Genomic DNA, 24,186 nt, shown 5'->3' on the forward strand with positions numbered 1-24,186 from the left:
TGGTTGTTGCTCTAGAATCAAGTGAAATTTATGAGACTCACAAGAGTACTTTCTTGTGTTTGTCTTGATGCCCTCAAAAGACCATGAAATGCTCAACAGCCGGGCCCAGGTATAAGGTGTCCTTTGCAGCACCCTGCACACTGCGCCCAACCTTCATCAACTCAGCAACCAGCAAGGCTCACAGTGAGGTGAGGGCATTTCAGAGATGAGAATGCACAGACATCTGGCTTCAAGCCAGACTTGGTAGCTGTGTGGCTGGAAAGATAGTTCAGGTGGATGTATTTACCAGGACTACCACTGACTCAGAAAGGTGTTCTCAGAGGTTACAGGGTCAGCAGAGGAAGATATAAGAAAAATGAACCCTTTGGCCATCTGCCAGCAGCTACAGGCACTGAAGTCCACCTTAGTGACCATGAGCACAGATGGAGCACCGCTACCCAAACTGCATACGAGAACCTCTGAACCCCAGCAAGAGAAACTTGTATCCCTGGGGGCCTCTAGTGAACCTGCCAAGACCCAAACTCTCAAATCCATAAGGAATGCCAACGGCATGCCAGGCACACGTTGTGTAGTTTCTTACTTACCTCGCTTATTTCTCAAACAGAATATAAGACTTTTACAGGCAAAGAAACTAAGGCTCAGAAGTGACAGTCCAAGGCCATATGGCTCCTAAGTGACATGATTTTGAAAAACAAGACAAATGTCCTCCAGCCCATCTTCTGAATCTTTCCATCCCTGCACAGATCCAACTCCAGCCCGGCTCGGGCACTGGCCCAGCCTGAGAAGGAAAGGACGCAGCAGACAGGCCCCAGGCTGTGATGGTCACCAGCATTCTTCCCCACAAAGTACAGATGGAGGAGAGACAACGGGTATCGTTCACATCTCTAGGGGGCTGCAAGTGACGACTCACTGCTCAGGGCGACCGACAGTCCCCAGCTCCATGCCAGAGGCCAACCATGCTCTAGTTGGTATTACCACTGTGACTAGGAAAAGGCAATAGAGGGACCTGGAGACACAGCTAGCTCCAGTTCGGGAAGGAGAAGAGGCCAGGTGGCTGCTGGTCAGCTTCACTGCCCAATGCCTCTCCAGGAAGCACAGACACAGGCATGTCTGGTCAGAACAAAGTAGGATGGGCTGGAGGGGATCCTGCCCAGAGAGCACATGGCCTGCTGTTCCTCTGGAATCTGGGAGACAGATTACAAACATGCAGGTGGAGGCTTCTGGGGTAGAAACCTCTGCTCTGTTTCAAAGCCACTTTGGCATGCAGGTGCACACATGGGCGCACACGCACACACACACGAGTAAACAATTTGTGCGCACTCAAGACTTGCCTGTATGTAGGTGATTGAATCAAATATTTCTGAGATGGGCTCAACCATTCCAGCTCTTCATTTCACAGGTAACCCTCTACCTTGTAGTGTACGTAACTCACCAAAGGCCACACTACTAGTTACTATCAGACATGGATGAGCTTTAGTATGCACACAGTATGCACAGGGTCAGTAGAGGCCCAAAGTCATGGCTCTAAAACAAAACTGTGACCTGAGTGTTGCTGTGTATCTACAAAGTCCCTGGTCAGAGACTAATCACTCCCCTGACAATTGTCAAGCCATGATGGACACAGGACAGGTGCTGGCTGAGGAGCCTGACTGGCCAAGTGGGACAACTGGCGAACACCCATTCAACTTAGTCATCCAGCAGCAACACTTGAATTTGACAAGAGGGCAGAAGTTCTGGTCTACCACTTAGCCATGTGACCATGAGACAAACATCAACTTTAATGTTTCTGTTGATAAAAACAAAGAAAATATGGGGCTGGAGAGGTGGCTCAGTGGCTAAGAGTACTGGCTGCTCTTTCAGGAGTCCTGAGTTCAATTCCCAGAATCCACAATAAGGCTCACAACTGTCTATAGCTACAGTCCTATGGGAACCAATGCTCTCTTCTGTATGCAGACACAACATTCATATATGACAGATAGATAGATAGATAGATAGATAGATAGATAGATAGATAGATAGAAAGAATTTAAAAGCAGAAAAATATGCTTTGATTGAGGGAGTTCTGGGAGAATAAGGTTAGCTGTGTGCTTATAATGACACACTGTACACTCTTCCGTAATCCAGAAATGTTCCCACTGCCGGCTAGTAGACATGGTTACCCAATGCCTATGACCCCAGCTCTTAGTAGGCTGAGGCAAGAGCATCCAGATGGAGGCCAGCCTCATTTACACAGCAAGTGTGGCTCAAAGAGAAAAAAGATCCTTGCTATCGTATTAACTTTATGAAGGCAGATTTTGTACTGTAATTCACTCCTTCATTACATTAATGAAATGGTTTTTGTTAGCAACTAGATTACTTTCTACCATTTACATTTTTTGTTATTATACGGTGTGTGCAAGCATGCAACATGGCTCTTGTGGTCAGATGGCAACTCCTGGGAGTTGGTTTTCTCCTTCCACAGCGAGTTTCAGGGATGGAACTCAGGTCGTCAGGCTTGCACTGGAAACACTTTCACTTGCTGCCCTGCTACCAATTTTTGATAAATATTTGTATGTTACAGGATATGGCATAATTCAACATAAGTCTATGACATGAGATGGTTAAATTGGGGGTAATCAGTATTTTCCAGCTCCTCGACCATGAATCATTTCTAAGTCTGGTCTCCATCTTCTCAGATGCCCCTTGGTAACCAGGGCCCAGTTCATTCCCAGAGCTCAGCTCCAACGTGTCACACCTTGTCCTGGTCTCACTTCATTACCATTTCCACCCACTCTTCCACGCATTAGATATGCACAAGACAGACAGTAGCTAACATTTACACAGCGCTTTATAGCATAGATACTGCTTGCCCAAGGGGTAGGGTCTTTGCATTGTTGCATCCCATACTGTGCCCAGAACCTCTCTACTTATATTGAAGGAGTTCATTTGAATTCTTGTGACCTAAGGGAAGGATAGTAAAAAGATCAAGGAGAAAGTGTTAAAGTGTCTGTCAAATCTTTCCAGGAGGTCCTTCATTGCATGAGAGGGTTTTTAAAAAAACACTCATTTTTCCAACATAATATTTTTTATTGGTTATTTGAGAATTTCACATCATGCACCCCATCACACTTCCCAGTCCTCCCAAGCCTGCCCGCCCCCTTATGGCCTTGCCCTCTGGGGGTTAAAAAAAAAAAGAAAAAGAAAAGAAAAGAAAACATATCTAATTTAAGTTACCCATATACTCACCGGAGTATGGTCAAACTCCCAGTGGCCAGTCCCTTAAAGAGAATCAACTCCTTCCCTACCCCCGACCCCTGCTGGAAGCCATCAACAGTGGAGAGCTACACTTCAGTATCCTTATCACAATTTTTAAGAGTTCTCTTCAATGGCTCCCTGCCTGGGTTGTTACTTAGTGGGAGGCGGAGAGGGTGTCACAGAAGCCTTCTATGATTTCCTTTCTCAACTGTGAGTCTGCAGTCATTGACAGGACTGCAAAAGTAGCTTCCTTTCCCTTTTTCAGTCAGCAGGAGCACAGATCATGGACCTCCACATGGTTTCTGGTGACAGCATAGACCAAGGACACCCACATGGCCTCTGGCATCAGCAGCATGTGCCACCAACCTCAGCATGGTCTCTGGTGGCAGTACAGACCATAGATATCAGCATGGCCTCCAGGGCACTGGCCAGACATCAGTCAATATGGTTGCTGGCAGCAGTCCAGTCCATGGCTTCAGGCAGCAGCATGGACCATGGGAAGTTATTTGTGAAACGTTCTTTGCCTAAGCCAACCACCCAAAGACTAAGGATAAAGAGGCTGAGGCTGGAAGCTGCAGGATGTGGCTGAGATGATGACTTAGTGCTTGCCACACACGTGTGGGGACCAGAGTTTGGGTCTCTAGTGTCAACGTCAAAAGTCAGGCACTGTGGTGCATGCTAAGGTACAGAGCTAAGAAAGCAGAAGGGTAGATCCCTAGGGCTTGCTGACTGGTTAGTCTGCTGATTCGGGGAGCCCCAGGTTCAATGAGAGACTCTGTCCCCAAAAAAATAAAAAAAAAATGAAGAATAACTGAGGCAGACATTGGACCTTTGTCCTCCACACACACCCGTCACCCTCACCTCCCCCACCTCAAACACAGGCACAAGCCAGGCAAGGAAAGCCTGGCTGGTCACAGTCAGCCACTGTCATCACCAGAAATCAACTGCACATACACCGTGATCCCAACGAACCTCTAAGTCCCTCTTCAAGATCCACACCAAGGCTGGAAGACTTAAAGAGTCACAAATCAAGAATTCTGGCCCCATTTGGAGGCCATAATATATTGATTGTTCTTGCTCTCAAGGGGCCTGCAATCAGGCATTTCAGTCACAAAAGAAACAAACAAACAAACAAGATTTACAAACACTCCAGTAATTTGGCACAGTTAATCTGGCTTCATACTGGGGGAAACTCAAGTTCCAGGGGGAAGAGACCTCCCTCCCCAACGCACGCATGCACGCCTGCACGCTCAGGAGTCTAAGTTCAAAGACTTTTTGTTAACAGAAAACGCCACTGCAGAAGTTTAAGCAAAAATCAAGAACTAGAGTGGGAAGGCGTCCTGGCTAGGGAGCGGCAGGGTCTCTAGTAAGGCTCCAGTCAAGGCTTGAATTCTGGCCAAGACTCTGTGTGGTTCTGATAGGAAAGGATCTGAAGAGCAGATCACTTCTGCAATGCCATAGGGGACAGGATGAAAGGGTCCCTGAGGTGGCCTAGACCAGACTTACAAGAGGTAACAAGCCATAACTGAAACAGTGCGTCTCTTTTAACACTGGAGTGAGGAGGTTAGCAAGGCCAGTGCACTGTGCCTCCCTCAACAGAGGGACTCTTTGTTCTGGGTAGTATAAGCTTGGAGAAATAAAAAGTTCTATTCAGCAAGTCTTTTACTTTTTACTCACTTGTAAAAACAGATTGAAAGAAAAAAAAAAAAACACTCAACCAACAACAACAACAACAACAAAAAACCCCACAAAACCAAACCAACCAATCAACCTTCCCTTTACAGTTGATAATGTGGTATCAAATCGTACTCCATCAATCTGGCTGGTGAGCAAGGCTAGGAAGGATTACACATACTCACTCCACTTTCACAGGGTTATTCATCCTGCCTGCAGACCAAAAGGTCAGCCCATTCCAGATTACCTCTGAAAAAGCCACTTAAGTGTTCAGTGAGTGCTGCCCTCAACAGATTGCAAGTTCCTGAAGAGAAAACATCCAGGAGAGGCAAGATTATCTCCCCAAACAGCGAGCATTACTTGGATGAAAATGGGGGGCGGGGTCATTTGCTTTAGACAGGGTCTCACTATTTACCTGACTGGTTTAGAACTTGCTAGGCAAGGTGGCCTCAAACTTACAGAGATCTGCCTGACTCTGCCTCCCCAGGGCTCAGATGTACACCACGAGGACTAGTAAACACGGGTATTAAAAGGAAGCTGTGTGCGCCAGGTGCCCTGGTCACAGCTGTAATCCAGCACTTAGGAACTGAACAGGATCACAATGAACTCACACCAGGGCAACAAAGTGAGAGTCAGAAGCTGCCCCCCCACCCCTCCCGCCCCAGCCAACACAAGAGAGGAAAACAGAGCATTCAACTTGGCAATCCCTGGAAATGGAAGGACTTAAGAAACCCAAACATCTCTGCAATGTCCAAAGGACAGCTGCCTCTAACCCCCAACCAACCTGATGAGCCACAGACCAGTGTGAGTTCCAAAACCAGAAACCCTATCTGCTCAGCTGTCCTGGGAGCCTCTGGGTAGCAGGAAGCTGGTTTTAAAACAACAATGGGAAGACTTTCAGGCATTCTGCAATAGAGTCAACTTCTGCTCACTTCACAAGCTCTGCAAGAGGCACTCCCAGCTCAGGAGCCTTGAAGGCCACCTTGAGATAAAAGAAAAGCAGAGATAAGTTTAAGCCACTCGGCTGACTAGGTCCTGACTTAAAACTCTAAGGAAAAGAGATTGCTGACTTTTTCTTAAAGGTTACTACCTTAGGCAGGGAACTCAGCTTCTCATAAGCTACGTAACTTCATTTCAATAATGATGAGGTATTTACCATCTCAAACGACAACAATAACAAGAAGACTGAGTCAAACAAAAAAAACTAAAAACACAGAGATGGCAAGGGTAGCTGCACCCCAACACCCACCACCCACACTTTTCTGCTTTCCCTCACTTTGGGTTCAGCCTGGTATCTGCATGTGTACTCTGCAGAGATTTACAGTTCGAAGGGTAAGCTTCTTAGACCAGGTAACCCTTTCATCTGCTCACTTCTGATCCACAGGTCCATTAGAGGGGTGCTGGTGGCCACAAGCGCACAGCATTTCCACTGACTTGGTCATTCTGATCTGGTTTAATTAGTACCCCTCCATAGGCATCCCCAAACACACACCCACTGTTTCCAATCGGAAAACTGCAGACACACAAACAGTAGTGACACACCCATACCCAAGTCCCCCAGCAAGGAAAAGCCAGGTGAGCAAGTGAGGACACTGTGCCAGGTGTCGTCCTGTCCCAAGCTAATTGTGGGAAGGGGAAATTAAACTATTGCACGTGTGGGCCTCAGTTTCCTGAAACGTTAAAATGAACGGGGTAAGAGGCAACCCACAGTCTTTGAGATCAGGATGATTCACTTAAAGTCCTCAAGACTGCTTCAATCTGGTGACTGAGTTTTGTTCTCCAGCCTCCATCGACTGAAGACAAGGAGCAATAATACGGCTGGAACCGAGTTAACTTAAGACTGCGTGTGCATGTAGAATTTGTTTTGTTAAAACGGCTAAAACCAAGAAAAGTGCCCAATCCTCTGCACCCATTGTCCCTCCCCACACCCTAAATCAGGTGACCACAGCTGGAATGAGCTCAAAGCTAGCCAAACAGAGGCCCCAGCTGTCACCCTCTGCCACACCACAGGGCAGCGCAAGGGTGAACAGACACCAGAGGGGAAGGCGACGGCTGCGGCTGCACTCGCAGACCAGCTTCCACCCCCACGCCTGCGCTCTCAGCTCCCGCGCCGGGGGTCTCTGGAACCGAAGCGCAGACCCGCCGCGTCCCGCCTAGCCCGCCCGGGTTCTCCAGAAGCCACTCACCTGAGCAGGGCCCAGCAGCAGCAGCACCAGCAGCAGGCCGAGGGCCGGGTGGCGCTCGCTCATACTGTCGCCGCGCGGGGCTACACACCTCAGCTCGCAGCGAACAGCCACCGGAGCGCTCCGGCACCGTCTGGGCGGTTTCGGGACCGGCGCCTGACTAAGCGACCGGGCAGGCGCAGGCGGAGTGCTGCGCGCGCAAGTCAGGAAGGACGGAGGCGGTGTCCCGGCTGCTGCCTCCTGACTCCCCCAAAGGGGCGGGGCCAAGCACTCAGGGGCGTGGCTTAGGGCGCGAGGCCAGGACGAGCCGGTGCAGAGCGACAGCTGCTGACCCGCCCCTTCACCGGAAAGTCTACCTAAGACGCCTTGGGGGCGTGTCTTAAAGCGCAAGTCTTCCCACAGCCTAACCAAAGCCACGCAGCCAAAAGCCCTCCCTGGACATTAGTCAAGCTCTTTTGTGTCGCGCCATCCCTGCGCGCCCCTTGTGCCGGCGTCTCTCATGCCTGGGAAGCTGTACTTTAAAAACCCATCCTAAGATCGTATTCTGGATTCATTCCAACATCTGACTTTTAAGTTTTAACTGACTATTCTCTTCCTTTTTTTTTTTTTTTTTTCCTGCTTGAGTTGGAGAGGCTGGGCAAGGTTTTGATAGGTTGGGGCAAGGTTTTGATAGGTTGTACTTCGAGGCAATTTTCATGAAGAACTCGTTCCTCGAGCCAGGGGTGGTTGTGCACGCCTATAATACCAGCACTCAGGGAGGCAGAGGCAGGTGGTTCTCTGAGTTTGAGGCCAGCCTGGTCTACAAAGCAAGTCCAGGACAGCCAAGGCTACAAAAGAGAAACACTGTCTCGGAAAACAAAACAAAACAAAAAACAACAACAAAAACCCAGTCCTAGGATCACTGGAACACTTAAGCAATTTTTAAAATTAGTAATCCTCCCTCGGTCTTATCTTCCTGGTCCCACCCTCTTTCCCATTTGCTTCCTATTCCCCTCCCCTAGGGTTCTCTTCCACCACCATCTGCCCAGAGCCCACTGGAACATTTCAACTTCTGGTTTTTTTAGGCCCCAATAAGTACTCTGGTCAACCTTTCCCAAGCCCAGTTACCCAAAAGGAATCCATACTGAGGCATCTTATACTCTAGCTGCGGGGGGGGGGGGGGGGGGGGGCGGGCGGCGGAAGGGGGGATGATGAGCAGAGGCCTGACCCCACTAAGACAATTCTCTGGCATTCATTTGTGGTTCTCAGAAAGTGTTGTGAACAAGGGTTTACTGCTGAGAATAAACTAATACGTTACAAAAAATGTAGCAGTATATTTAATATTTTCCTTCGTCAATATGATTAGTCAAATATTCCTGTTTTCCTCCACCCTTAGATGCTTACAATCTAAAAAGAAGACAATGTTTTACTGATTTAATGTCTCAAATAATTTTCTTTGAGAATCAGTAAGACAGCTCTGTGGGAAATTCTGTGGTGTGCAAAGTTGGCAACCTGACATTAGTCAACAGATAACAGTGATCAACGTAGACCCCACAAAGTTGCCTTCCATTCTCCACATACACATCATGGCCTCATTCCACACACGAAACACAGAGATGTTTTCTTTTCAATAAATGTCATTGAGTTACAATATCCAGCATCTCTAGATACTTCCGTTAGAAGGCAAACACAACAGTGAAGTGCCAAATGGGAACTAATGGGGACATGAAAAAGCATGGAACATCAAATAATATATACAGATCTATACCAATTAAGCTATGTTATAAGATATTCAGTTGACTGTTGATTGTCCCACTACACTACATCTCGAACAGATAAATGAAAATGGTGCTTTGGATAAACATATGATGTTTTAATGTTTCTTATATTCTCTTCTATTAAGCATTTTAGTATTAACATTGTTATAATGCATTGACAAAACAGGCACATCTATGCTTGAACTTGTACTCAGGAGGCTGGCACATGAAACTCAAGACTTAAAATGTAGCCCTGACCAATGAGTGACATCCAAGCCAACATGTGAAGGTCATTTATTGAAAATATGAAAAACAAAACACTACCCTTTCACATGTACACTTACTGGAAAAGTGTGACCACACACTGCCTGATATTTAAATACACAATGAACCACTTAGATGATGAGCATCCATTCTACATAGTGCAGCAGAAGAACACCTATCATCAAGTGAAAACACAACAGATGAAAAGAAGCCACAGAAGGGATGCAGGAATGACGGCATCAACTTCCGTAATTGGACTTACCACACATAGAGCAAATTTCAATACCTACGCCTATTATTTCTAAATAGAAAGCACAACCACAGTTGCTGAGCTCCATTATACTTTAGTGAATAAGGTAAATAATTTACCTCCTTTAAGGGGATGGTAAAAAAATCAGAAGATGAAAGAATATTTTTTCTTGAAACCTAAAACAATGATTTTAAAGTCTTTCTCAATTTACATGAATAGGGTTCTCCAGTTGTTTTCTTTTATGATTCATAGATAGCTGTGTTGTTAAAAGGCTTTATCTCATTGATTACATTTGTAGTGTTTCTCTCTAATGTGTTCTTTTATGTATTGAAAAATGACTATGATGTGCAAATGTTGGGAACAAACCAAAGACACTTGTTCTAAGCATTCCCTTCTTGTTGTCGCTCTCGATTTAATACAGGGTGAACCGAACACCAAGTTCCAAGGCCCTAGGTAAGATGGGGAGTTCCCAACAGCTGAACATCTTCAGCTATTTATCGTTTTTCCCCATCACCTAATGATTGTTCTTAGTCATACCTTTTGTTATTCATCTTTTGTTCCTCAAATATATGCCTGTAAAATAAATAATTATATATATGTGTGTGTGTATACACACCCACACACACATACACATACATGCTTGATGCTAACCTCCAAAGAATAAAGATGATTGGTTCAATTATAAAACCTACATTGTGTATCAGTTGACATAGAAAACTACACAAGGAAAGCCCCTGTTATTCCTTGATTGGTAGAAAAATGTAGCTGTAACTTGGCACAGATGATTCTGGTTTACAAGCTTGATATTCTGTCTCAGGTGGGTGGTGGGATGAGGAGTGGGGAGCGCAGGTTACTGCAGTCCAGCTTCTGAGTTTGCTCTATGTCCCTGATCAATCAGTAGTGGATTGATGGTAATAAATTCTTGCCATTTGCACTGACATGAGTTTCTGTTGGATCTCAGTGGGCTCCATAACACAAAAGGCTTCACCACATTGCTTACATTCAGAGAGTTTCTCTCCAGTATAAATTCTTTCTTGATGATAAAGACTATAGAAATTAATTTTAATTAATTAATTATAATTAATTCATTAATCATATCAAATAGACTCAGGGTTTGTGTCCAGTATGCCTCTGAAGATGCGTGTGACATGTAAAGGCTTTACTATACTGACTACGTTCAAAGGGTTTCATTCCATTACTTGTTCTTCTAAGGATTCAAAGACAAAAAATGTATGCAAAAGCTTTGCCACATTGATTCTACTCATAGGATCTCTCTGCGAATGTGTTCATTTATCCTACTGAACATTACATTGACGTACAAAGGCAAAGACATTGATTACATTCATGGTTTCTCTTCAGTATGAATTCTTCCATGACTATTGAGAGAAGTGTGTTGTGCAAAGGCTTTACCACACTGATTACATTCATAAGGTTTCTCTCCTGTATGAATTCTTTCATGCGTTTGAAGATAACTGTGACGTGCAAAGGCTTTACCACATTGATTACATTCATAAGGTTTCTCTCCTGTATGAATTCTTCCATGATTTTTAAGAGAAGTGTAATGTGCAAAGGCTTTACCACACTGATTACATTCATAAGGTTTCTCTCCTGTATGAATTCTTTCATGCGTTTGAAGATGATAGTGACGTGCAAAGGCTTTACCACATTGATTACATTCATAAGGTTTCTCTCCTTTATGAATTCTTTCATGCCTTTGAAGTTGACTGTGACGTGCAAAGGCTTTACCACATTGATTACATTCATAAGGTTTCTCTCCTGTATGAATTCTTCCATGACTTTGAAGATGACTGTGTTGTGCAAAGGCTTTACCACATTGATTACATTCATAAGGTTTCTCTCCTGTATGAATTCTTTCATGCGTTTGAAGTTGACTGTGACGTGCAAAGGCTTTACCACACTGACTACATTCATAAGGTTTCTCTCCTGTATGAATTCTTTCATGACTTTGAAGATGACTGTGACGTGCAAAGGCTTTACCACATTGATTACATTCATAAGGTTTCTCTCCTGTATGAATTCTTTCATGATATTTAAGAGAAGCGTAATCTGCAAAGGCTTTACAACACTGATTACATTCATAAGGTTTCTCTCCTCTATGTAGTCTTTCATGCCTTTGAAGTTGACTGTGACGTGCAAAGGCTTTACCACACTGACTACATTCATAAGGTTTCTCTCCTGTATGAATTCTTTCATGACTTTTAAGAGAAGTGTGATGTGCAAAGGCTTTACCACACTGATTACATTCATAAGGTTTCTCTCCTGTATGAATTCTTTCATGCGATTGAAGAGTAGAACGTTGTGCAAAGGCTTTACCACACTGATTACATTCATAAGGCTTCCCTCTTGTATGAATTCTCTCATGCCTTTGAAGATGACTGTGAAATGCAAAGGCTTTACCACATTGATTACATTCATAAGGTTTCCCTCTTGTATGAAGTCTTTCATGACTTTGAAGATGACTGTGAAATGCAAAGGCTTTACCACATTGATTACATTCATAAGGTTTCTCTCCTGTATGGATTCTTTCATGCCTTTGAAGTTGACTGTGAATTGCAAAGGCTTTACCACATTGATTACATTCATAAGGTTTCTCTCCTGTATGAATTCTTTCATGATATTTAAGTGTAGTGTAATATGCAAAGGCTTTACCACATTGATTACATTCATAAGGTTTCTCTCCTGTATGAATTCTTTCATGATATTTAAGAGCACTGTAATATGCAAAGGCTTTACCACATTGATTACATTCATAAGGTTTTTCTCCTGTATGAATTCTTTCATGCCTTTGAAGATAACAGTGAAATGCAAAGGCTTTACCACATTGATTACATTCATAAGGTTTCTTTCCTGTATGAATTCTTTCATGTCTTTGAAGATGACTGTGTTGTGCAAAGGCTTTACCACATTGATTATATTCATAACGTTTCTCTCCAGGATGAAGTCTTTCATGCCTTGGAGGAAGTCTGTGATATGCAAACTCTTTGTCAAATTGTGTAAAGCCAGAAGCCTTCTCTCCAGTATGGTCTTTTTCATGCCTGCAAAGATAATTGGCACATGTATAGATTTACCACACTCACTGCACTGATGAACATTTTCATCTCTATGAATGAATTTTACAATTTGGCTCAATTGTAAAGAGGACTTAGATCTTACAATATCATCACTTTCTTTACATTCAAACCCCTTCGTTGAGGGGTGTTTTGCATATTTGATGATACCTTGATGCTAGAAGCATTTATTACATGAATCACATTGATAATATCCCTTTTCTATAACAGCTTCTTCACATATTTAAAAAAAAGTGTAACTATTCAGATCGTTACCATGCTGTTTGCACTAATACATTTTCCTATATATTTGCAATGTGAATCAAGACAAACAGAAGAATTTCCACATACTTGTTCTCATAAGGATTTTGTGAACTGTGAACTTTTGGATTCCTCCAATAGAGTTGGAAAACCCACAATCTGTAAACATCTCCTTCAGGAAGTCCACTCAGCATGAGGCTGCTACCTATCTTCTAATTGTTCTGGGTTAGGGAGGGCTATGTTGCTTTTTTCACCATGCCCATGTCACATGGCTCATATTCGTTGTAGAATATGACATGAACATGAAAAGAAGAATAACAAATGAATTGGTTCCCCACTGCATTCACACAGTTTGACATTTTCCCCTCATAAACATATAGTATAAGCACTGTAGTTTCTTCACCAAAATCTTCTTGACTCTCACTAAACTTAGCACTGTTACTACAAGACTCTGAGTGACACCAGCGCTGCCATTTGCTTAGTAGCAGGTTTTGGGCATGCACGTATCACCTAGTCAATGTGTATACGTTCTGCAATATTGACGCGGGAAGGAACTAAACTGATTGGCGACTCCACAGCCTAGCTCTGATGGGGACATGATACAAATGGTGATGTCCCTTATAGCATTCTGCTCTTCCTTTTTAGGGAAATACCTTGCAAACACAGATCAGACCCCTGATATTGAGGTGCATGTTTCTCTGAGAATTTAAGAAACATCAATCCATTGAAAGCAGTGCCTTATTTCACTGCTGCTTTTCTCTACAACTTGCCCGACACATTAACATTTCTTCAGAGGCATATTCGTATCAACTTGCACATGAAAATTACCTTCCATTTCTTCTGCAACTTTGAATGTGTTCTTCAACATTATGGTCTTCCCAATTGTAGCCTAAAATATAGTAACAGAAAATGTATGATATATTGTTGGAAATTAGGCAAAATGTAAGTTACTATCTTCATTCTCAACTGAAATTACAAAAGCAAATAAAAGTAGCAGAGAAACAGTTGTCCTTCCATTTTAAACAGAGACAGAATATTCACAGTCTTACCTATAGCAATGAGGTTCATATAGGTCTCCAGCATCACGTCTTTATAGAGACTCTTCTGGGAAGGATCCAGCAAAGACCACTCTTCTTGAGTGAAGTTCACATGCACATCACCACAGGTCACTGCCCTCTAAAAGATCCAGTACATGTGGACAAAGAGAACATGGCATTGACAACACTGCATATGTATATACTTCATTGACAATATATCCAAAAATTTCTGCTACTTCCTCTGCTTATTTCCTGACCACAGCTTTAATGTAATAGCCAAGTCCTTTTGAAGGAAACTGAATAACGAGGGTCACTTATGTCATTTCTGCACCCCTTGAATAGGATAGAGCCTTGGAAGAGAAATGACAATCAACAGGCGTAAAGAGAGAGGGAGACAAGCAAACAGATAACAGCCCTGAGCTCACAGCACAGAAACTATATGAACAATTACAAACTAGAACATGCTGGGCACCTGGTTGTTTTCTCTCACGCCTTTAAGCTCAGCACTCTGGAGGCAGAGGCAGGTCTATCTCACTGAGTTGTTGCCAGTCTGGTCTATGCGATGAGTTTCAAGACATGCAGAGGTCCATATTAAGACCCTGACTCCTTTGCAAAAATCAAATGAAAAAGATAGAAAGAACTCAGAGGTCCTTCTTGAACGTCCTACAAAATAACTGTACATTCACTCCAGCTCTGTATTCATCCTCCAAAAACAAAGTGCCGCAGGTAAAGTATCACTTTAATACGATCTCGTCAAAAAGGAACGCACACCTACAAATGTACAAATGGACAGATGAAAATATTACCAATGTAAACTTTGATAATAATAAAGCAGCACAGGGCAAGAGATCTGGAATATCAGAGCTACTGCTGGCCTTGCAAATAATTGGAGTCAATTGCGACTAATTTCATCGAGGTCACAACTATCTATTGTACCAAGTTCAGGAGCTCTGAGGCCTCTGACTATTGTGTGAAGCAGACACACATGATGTACACAATCCTGCAAGCAGACAAAATATCCATATTCATTCAAAAATATTTCAAAACAAACACAACAGGTGGGAAGAACGTCACACTCCTGTAATCTAGGATTCAGAAGGCGCAGGCAGTATAAATTTCATAAATATATGCCATCCTAAAAAATAGAATACACTCTGCAAATTACACTATTCAAGATGTGCATAGAGATCAACCCAATATTATATGCTCACAATCACAAGAGCATACATTTCAAGCTCATAAGCAAATAATATGAAAACAAAAGCAAGCAAAACGTTTTTAACCACATCTAATCCCAGTATTCTAAGCCAGAGTCAGATGGATTGCTAAATTCAAGGATTGCAGATACCAACTTTGAGGACACACAAGGCAATACGGCAATACTTTTAATTCAAAAACAACAAAATCCAATCTACTAAGATGTGAGGCTACAAAAATATCTCAGTATTGAATAGTTCTATCTCTCCACCCTACAACGGCACAGAATACCCCTCCCCTCCACATTCCAATAGAGAGGAACGTGTGCTCAGTGATGGAGGAGTGGACCCAGGCAAGAACCCCAGCAAGGCAAACACCAAAACATGTAGGTCTCTATGAGACACACGAGCCTTCAGTTTCAAGGAGCTTCCATGGCCCTATCCCTAAACCTTCTTATGCATCTTTCACTTTTGTTACTTCAGCTCCCTACATGCATCTCTCCGTGGCACATTTCATCCTCACAGCTTCATGCAATAACTCTCACAGTATCCTCACTGGGGTTCTGACTCTGCCACACATACGTACCTGGAACAGAGCTGAAAGGACACAACAGAAAAAGAACCCATGACCTTACATCGTGTATCGTTCCTGTTTCCAGAGCCAAGACAATAAGGGTGGTGCTGTCAGGTGCACCTTCAAAATTGAGCTGGACCCTACCACATTTAAACCACACTATACACGGTTTCATCTGAAGTTCCTTCCTAGGACTAGGAATCACTTTGCTTTCTCCTTCCATTACTTCAAGGCTTAGCAGGAGGGAGTGCTACTCTCAGCGCAGCTTCTTAGGGTTCAATCCAGAGCAAGGGTCTTCTCTCTAATGGTGAAAATCTCTCTGAAAGTCCCGGCCTCTGTTTCATCACTTTACCACCTCCTGTAATTACGCAGTGGTGTTTTCCCCTACAAACCACAGACTTTTCATTTGTTTCTGCTTCACTGGTGTTCACTGATGTCCTGAAAGAGGCACAAGTAGGAACCATCCAGCAGATTCACTATTCAAACTAAGAAACCAACCCATTATTTGGTAAATCTTCCTTACTCAGTTCTTCTGGGCATGGGCAGAGTAATTAAGAAGCTGGGCCAAAATATCACCCCAATCGTCTCTAGCTAAACTGCTCTCTGAGCATGGCTTCCCCCGTCTGCATGACTCTCCAGACTGCAGTGCTCCATGGACTAAGGCAGCAGCAGATCAGGCTCTGTGGACAGCTTCCTGTGCCCTGTGCCATCGCAATTACTTATGTTTTCCACATTCCTCTGAAAGAGAACACTCGAAAGTTCTGTCTAGCACCAAAATGGCTTTTCGTGGGTTTTTTTGATTGTTTTTGTTTTTGTGGTTTTTTGTTTGTTTGTTTTTTGAAGCAGGGTTTCTCTATGTAGCCTTGACTGTCCTGGACTTGCTTATGCAGACCAGGCTGGCCTTGAACTCACAGCAATCCACCTGCCGCTGCCTCCCAAGTGCTGGGATTAAAGGTGTGCGCCACCACTGCCCGGCTCCTGTGCTATTTTTTCTTACTACTTAATTCTCTGCTGCTGATTGAATCCTGTAATCTAAACCATCTCAGGCAATGAATAATTGTTCAGATTGTTCTGAGAGATCCCTGTCCATCATTTTGCGATCTGAAAACAGAAACTCAAGCTAGAAAATGAAGGCAAAAACCAAGGACAAACATTTTCTCCAGGCTTGCTCCCTTCTTTCGTTCTGGTCCACAGCTCATCCCGTGTCTTATCCAGCCCAGGCCCACTTGTAGTGATATTGCCACCCTCAGTGGAAGAGCCCTCCCACTTCCCTCTCCTATCAGCAAAATCTCTCATAGACTTAGCAACCAGCCATTCTGATTGGGGCATGCCCTCACTCGAGGCTCACTCAGATGACTGTGTGCTCTGAAATATTGAGAACTGAAGACAGTTAGCATACATGGACAATACTTTATGAGAAAGTTTTTAAAACTCAAACACAATGTGTTAAGGAGCAAAACCTGCCATGCATTGCGGCACACGCCCTTAATCCCAGCACTCAGGAAGCAGAGGCATGGGGTTCTATGTGAGTTCAAGGCCAGCCTGGTCTACAAAGCGAGTCCAGGACAGCCAAGATAGCATAGAGAAACCCTGTCTCAAAAAACAAACAAACAAACAAAAAACCCCACAAAACAAAAGGGCAAATCTCCAATATTGAGGATGTCAAACCTGGAAAACACTGATTGGACAAGAAAAGAGGACAGGCAAGTCTAGAGGATCAGGAAGAAATATTAAATTGTTTCTCCACAGAAAGTGCCCAAACCAACAAGACATAAGGAAATTACAACACTATAATAAAATTTCAGAAGACAATGTTTTTGTTTTAATAGATGCATGGAGGGTTCATCATGCAAACACCTGTAAATGTAACCACCATATAAAGACTATGACTGGAAAAAACCCAAAGGATCATCTCATTAGACACCAAAGAAGCCTTTCACAAAATTCAACACCAATTAACAAGAAAAGCCATGGAGAGATTGTGGATACAAAGGACATCTCCATTTATAAAAAAAAACTTACAGCGAGCCCATAGCCAACATTAAATTCAATGGAAAAAAATACTCAAAACAATAGCACTAAAATCAGGAAAAGACACATTACCCACTCTCTCCGTATCTATTCAATATAGTCCCTAAAGATCTGGCTAGGGCAACAAGACAGCGGAAAGATATCGATGGGCACAACTGGGAAGGGAGAAGTCAAAGTACCCTAACTGGTAGAGGATACAATGCTATCAATAATGCAGAGACAGCTCATTCGGGCAAGGATATGGATAATGGAGTCATCATTGCTGCTGGGAGTGAAAACTAATGTACCCACTATGAAAATCAGTATTGTGGTTCCTCAGAAAAATGGGAATTGGCCTAGCTCAGACCCAGCTATACCACTCTTCAGCACATACCAAAAGATGTCTCATCCTACCACAAGGACACTTGCTCACCTATGTTCATCATGGCTTCACTCATAGCGGAGAGAAATGGGAAAGAAGCTAAACTCTTCTAAACTGAACAGTAGATTTTAAAAAAATGGTACATTTACACCATGCTGTTTAATTCAGCTCTTTTTAAACCACGGAAAGGAATCCCCCTGAATCGTGCCAGAGTGGCTGGTGATAATGGAAAGGTAAAAATATGCTAACCAAGAACTGATGGAAGACAATCCCCATCACCTCTTTTCTACCTGGTTCTAAACTGTTTATAAATTGACACTAAAACTGAATGTGGAATGCATGGTTTCAGAACTTCTAGAAACCAGACCTTCACTTTTCCAATCTGTCTTCCTACTGGGAAAAAAAAAAGCAACACCTGTGTTTGTACACTGATAATGATATTATAAACACCAAAGCTGTCTACTGCTAGGGTTTTCCCACATGGCATATAGCTTCCCACTGCCAGGGCAGCAGAGTATCCAGTTCCCCAGAGAATCCACACTCTCAGAGAATTAGAGGAAAAGGGCCTCTGCCCAGGTTACCACGTGGACCAAGAGAACCACAGTCTGACTACAGACCATCTCAGTCCCACAGATAAGACTCTGAGTCATCAGCAGGCCTGCTTTTCCTGGCCTGGGCACGGGAGCCTCAACACTCTCCATGACATGGCTTGTAGGCTTCCTCACAGTTCCCTACAGCTGCATCACAGGAGGATCCTGGAAAGAATCTGCAAGCTATATTCCAATGGTGCTCCCCATTGCTAAGGCTGCACAGAGCCCCTCATTAGCGTGGAAAACCCAGCTGGGCCTAGGACAGTAGCAGCTCCTCTACTGAAAGATCAGAGATCGAATCACTCAGACTTTCAACAGCATATGTTCACATTTCTGACATGACTTAACTATGTCAATGGGGATTGAATATACTGTATCTACCTAAATCTGCCCATTCATTGGAAAGGAATTATTTACTAGATCAAGCTAATGTACCCAAATTTTACAGCTACCAATATGGTCTGTTTTTATACACATGCATGAATTAATACGTTCAGGGAAGTTACAACATGCCTCACCATGCTTAAATCAGGTTCTTCTTCATAATGGTGACCCCTGCAGCCTACTGCCTTCAACTGTTGTCTGTGATCTAGCTACTGCCTACCAGGCATTGTACACAATAAACTGTTCACCCTGTTCTTCTATAGAGGCAGAATCCCTGAACAACATGCCAATCCTTTTCCTGTTACTGAAATGGATAGCTCATTATATGACTCACATGGGTGATTTTAAGATACAGTCTTTCAGCTAAAGAATTTAGGAATCTCCATCAAGAGGAAAGCAAGGTTACTAGGATCAAGGCAATCAGAAACATTTTTCTAAAAGCCTGAAGATGCAGCTATCCTAGAATTAATCTGCCTTTCCAGGGAGAAATCACTCCACACACAATTAAAAGAGTAATAAGAAAAATCTCTTTAATGACAGCATGCATTCAGCTCTGGATAATGCTCAAAGAAGAACCATCCAAGAGCCGACTTCGCATTCTGCATGTGCTGTCACCATTAAGTCTGTTGGGTTCAGGTCACCATTAAGTCTGTCCGAACACTGAAATATGGTCTAGAGACTGCAAGTCTGGCCACTTAGATGAGAGATTTACACAGCAAAGGTATCCCAGATGTATTCAGTACACCGGTGCACTGAAAAAGGAGGTCACCAGTCAGTGACAGGGTTCTGGGTTGGAGGAGCCAGATGAATAGAAGACAGAAGAAGTAGAAAGTAGAAAGGCTAAGAGCTGGCTGGGGAGGTCTTGTACAAATATGTCTTATGCCAAGTCCACTTTGGAAGAAGAAGAGCATCTTATGTACTCCTTAGGGGAGGGAACTGGAGGGAAGTCGGGGGCCTTCTATCAAGGCAGCAGGTGTTTATCATACAATGGGACAAGCTCAGGAGAAGAAAACAATGCTGCACAGGAGGAACACAGGGGATCTTAAACACATTGCTGAACAAACCCACAGTGGCCTTGTGACTTACAAACACAGCTCTATGTGGTGGGATGAGTTTTGCTCTCAGGACCTGAAACAATTCCTCCCCAAAGGCCCTGGCCCCAGACCATTACTATCCCTTGCTTTAGAGTAGGAGCTCTATTTCATTCTCAACACATCAGGGCCTTAGGGAAAGCTCCTAACACACACACCGCAGGTTGTTACTGGCTCTGCCAAGCATGTTCTAGGTTTGAGAAAGAGCTTAAACATGCTTGGCAGAGCCAGTAACAGCCTGGGGCCTAGGCCTATGGGGCTTTGGTTGTAAATGAAGGGTGTCTCCTTGGTCATGATTGGGAGACAAATGTCTGGACAATCCTGGTGAAGGGAATTGTGTAGCACAGCCACCTCATTTCTAGCAGGCCTGGGTAGCACACTACTAATCACTGGGGTGTTTCAGAGGCTGTTCATCCTCAGCTAAGTCCTACTTGATGCCTCTTACTATTTTGTAAGCACTGGACATCTTTTCAGTTGTCACTCTACTCTCTACATCGCAGCTTAAGTTTGAAGTGCCACCCAAGCTGTAACATGCCTTTTACAACCTCCACAAAATTAACTCCAAAAGGTAGAACTGGTAGAAGATCCCGGAGACACTAAGCTTCTCTGAGGTTAGCATATTGACAAAGAGGTTTCTGCACACAAGCCCATGCACGCTCCAGCCTCCAAAGCTACCACTTCCAGCACAAAATCGCTTCCACGTGACCACCTCCAGCTTCTGTTTACCACTCAACCCCAGGGAGGACCCGGCCACACGGGCTCCGGCTGAAAAACAGCCTGTTCCTTTCCGTTTGGGGCAGTGACCCTGAGCTCACCATGTTGCGGCTTTGGAGCTTGGCTGACCCTCACAGCACCCAGCAACAACGTTGAACGCACTTCAAGCCAGATCATTCAAGCCTGCTCAGCAACAAAGAGGAACCTGCAGTCAGGCACCGGAAAGACACGCCTCCTCCTCTTCTGAATGGCTGTTCCACCGGAGGCCCTAGTCTTGAGTGACAGGAGCACCTCCCTTTGGGTGAGAGTGTGCTGATGGACCCAAGCTAGCAGTTCCTGTCCCAGGCTGCAGTACTGGGCCAGACCTTTTCCGGGTCTGCAGAGATTTGCATTTCTCATTTGCATACCCGCCAGTTTTCCAGCCTAGACCTGGGGAAGAAACCCTACTCCTGCTCCCATTGCTCAGCCCCTTGCTCCTCCCCTTTGTGGGCAGGGTCCTTTGGTCACCTTGGAACTGCACAGCTTGTCCGAGCTCCCCTCCCCCCTCACACAAAGCTTCAGAGTTCTTACTTCGCCTGCCTCCTCCTGGAATGAAGGGAGATTACTTGCAGAGCCCATTACTCAACTTTCAGTGCGGATATCAGTCTGTTCCACAGTGGAAGGGTGTCCAGAGTTTCAAAAACTAAAGAGCGATTTTAAGAACACACGTTTTATTTTGTGGCTGCATGCTGGATTCAGATAAACTGCAGCTACTTTTCACCTAGTAGGTGTGAGACAGCCCTGGGAGAAGCAGGGAACACATGACAAGCACAGTGGAGCCCTGTTCTTAGCCTGGGCATCTTCCTCAGTGGGAAAGTGAAAAAGGAAACACAGGTCTGTAATAGCCAAGGTTCTCTAGATGAACAGAACCGATAATGTGTGCGTGTGTGTATGGATTTATTAAGTGGATTTATTACGATGTCTCACAGGCTTTGATCCAACCTGTCAATCAATGGCTGTCTGCCAATGGAAATTCGAAGAGGCCAGTAGGGGTTAAGTCCACGTGGCCCTAATGTCTTAGACAGTCCTCACTATATTCCAGAATTGCAATGAAGTAGGCTCTACTGCAAGGGGAAGGAAAAGAGAGGGAACTCAGTAGCCACAGGTAGGGCAAACAAAAGCAGGTGCCACAATGCATGTCATTAGTAAATACAGGCTGCCACAGAATCAGTGGCTTAGTTTAAAGGTGAATATTATTATCTCAAAAGATTCAGATAAAAGGATGTTGTTCCCACTTCCAATGCTAATATTTGAACCCCCCACAAACAGTACCCAACCCTTTGGGTTTTAGTAATTCCAGATGTAGTCAGCTTGACTAACAAGAACAGCCACCATGTCTGACAACACAGAATAGATGAGCAAGATTTGTGTACCTGCTGGCAGGCAAGGAGAGCATGGAAGTCATTTCTGAAGAAACGCTTTTCTCTGGATACATTCACATACAGGTTTGCCTAGTCCTAAGCATACTAAGTAAAATCCTCTTCTGAACGTGCTCACACTGTAAAAGCAGAAATATTTAAGGGCAGCTGAGCTCAAAGTCATGCAGAAACATTGTAAATTACACAAATGATGGACAGAAATGCCTCTGGATTTCTCATCTTGTTCCATAAGGTGTTAGGTAAAAATCAAGGACATGACACTATGAAAGCAGATCACTCGGGAGCCAATGCTACCTGCTAATCATAATGAATAATGCCACAGACAGATGGATCAGTGCCACTATTCACACACACAGAGGACAGAGAACTCACATTCAGGGAACATCATGGAAAAGTCACCTATCAGCACTGTGGACACTGTTCTTAGAGGAACAGCTTTGCTGACCTGTTCTAACCTCACAATAAGGCTTCTTTTGCCTCTTAGAAAGCTGGTTCAGAGCAAGGCAAAAGCTGCTTCCAGGCAGGGCCAGAGCAGTCATACAGAAGAGAAACCTTATGAATGTAAACAGTGTTGTAAAGCTTTCACAACAGAGTATTTTCCAAGTATACACAAGAACACATGCTGAAGAGGAACCTTAGGAATGGAATGTATGTGGTAAAGCCTCCGCAAGGAACTGTGATCTTCAAGGGCTTGAAAAATCCATACTGGAGATAAATCTCTTTGTATGAAGGTAATATGGCAAAGCCTTTGCAGTTAGTAGTCATCTCCTAATACATAAGAAACACATACTGGAGAGAAACTCTATGAATGTACCCAATGTAATAAACCCTCTGCACGTCACAATGGTCTCCCATGTCATAAAAGAGCACATTCTGGAGTTAAATCTATGAATGTAATTGATGTAGTGAAGACTTTGCACTTCAGAGTAGTCTCTGAATACATGAAAGGGTGCACACACAGGTGAAAAAACACTAAAATCTTTAATCAGTGTGATAAAGCCTTTGCACAACACAGTATTCTCCAAATGCACACAAAAACACATTCTGAAGAGAAAAATCTCTGAAAGTATTTAATATGGTAAAGCCTTTTCATATTATTATGGCCTTCATTGTCATGAAAGCATTCATAATGGAGAGAAACCCTGTGAATGTGGGTAATATGGTGAAGCCTATGCACATTTCTTTGGTCTTTATCATCAGGAAAGTGTTCACACTGGAGAGAAATCCTATGAATAAGCAATATGGTAAAGCGATTGCATGTGGTAATAGTTTTAGAAATCATGAGAAAAAGACGTACATTTCTATGAATGAAGAAGGTCAGTGTGGTAAAGTTTTACACTTCATGGTATCGTCACACAAGAGTAGAACCTTTAGTGTGGATTCTATCTGTTAGAGACTTTGCATGTCACCGTAGTCTTTGAGGATCTTAAAGAATTCATGCAGAAGGGAATTTATGACTATAAAGGACTTGGTAAGGTCTTTAGCCAACAACATCCTGTTACATGTGATCATGTGATTATTTTGAAAAGACATGTGACATGTGTTGACAATCTATTGAGCCATTATCATGCCCCTCTTTATTTTTTTTGTACAAATGGACAAAACCCCTATGTGTTACAATAAGGTAACACTTTCAATATTCACAATTCTCTCCAATTACACGAAACAACTATTCCAGGTTTCAAATTATATATATTAATGACTTTGTTGTTCCTGTAATGGAACACAATGTCTATGGTAAATTATGAAAGAGTTTAATCTGCCTTTTGTTTCCAGCAGGATACGGGATATCCTGAAAATGGCAACACAGCAGCTGTCACACATGGCAGCTGAAGCAGGAAGCTCAAAGCTCACATCATCACCCTGCAGCATGGAGCAGAGAGGGAGAACTACAAATGGCGTGTGGATGCAAACATCAAGCCCATTTCCTATGTCTTCTCAAATGACACTACCATGTGGGAAGGATTGCCTTTTCTGACTTCAAACCTACATGCTGGATTTCTGTTACATGAGCCAATTCATGATGAAGAAAAACTGCGTAGGTAATCCTTAGGTGCCTCAACACTCAGTAACTTGAATGAATGCTTAAAGTGGAAAAACATTCATGACTGAAAATGCAT

At 43.6% G+C, this 24,186-nt stretch overlaps 2 protein-coding genes and 1 long non-coding RNA gene across 3 annotated transcripts in view; all 3 read right to left on the reverse strand.

Moving 5' to 3' along the window:
- The window catches only part of Npc1 (NPC intracellular cholesterol transporter 1), a 45,907-nt gene extending 38,717 nt beyond the window's left edge, over window positions 1-7,190 (reverse strand). The window contains exon 1 of the mRNA XM_051163757.1: window positions 7,095-7,190. Within this exon, the coding sequence (XP_051019714.1) occupies window positions 7,095-7,157 (63 nt within the window). The 5' untranslated portion in view covers window positions 7,158-7,190. The remainder of the gene's footprint in view (window positions 1-7,094) is intronic.
- A 1,272-nt stretch (window positions 7,191-8,462) lies between these two features.
- LOC127204734 (zinc finger protein 844-like) overlaps window positions 8,463-24,186 on the reverse strand; it is a 141,799-nt gene continuing 126,075 nt past the window's right edge. Inside the window, exons 3-5 of the mRNA XM_051163968.1 lie at window positions 11,277-11,360; window positions 11,004-11,192; window positions 8,463-8,477 (exon numbers count right to left, since the gene is read on the reverse strand). Of these exons, the coding sequence (XP_051019925.1) occupies window positions 8,463-8,477; window positions 11,004-11,192; window positions 11,277-11,360 (288 nt within the window). The remainder of the gene's footprint in view (window positions 8,478-11,003; window positions 11,193-11,276; window positions 11,361-24,186) is intronic.
- On the reverse strand, window positions 12,173-13,843 carry LOC127204599 (uncharacterized). Its single transcript, XR_007832484.1, has 3 exons — window positions 13,720-13,843; window positions 13,499-13,559; window positions 12,173-12,397 (listed from the first exon to the last, which is right to left on the reverse strand). It is a non-coding gene; the product is annotated as an uncharacterized LOC127204599 (long non-coding RNA).

Source organism: Acomys russatus, chromosome 20, assembly GCF_903995435.1.
Source record: "Acomys russatus chromosome 20, mAcoRus1.1, whole genome shotgun sequence".
NCBI lineage: Eukaryota > Metazoa > Chordata > Mammalia > Rodentia > Muridae > Acomys > Acomys russatus.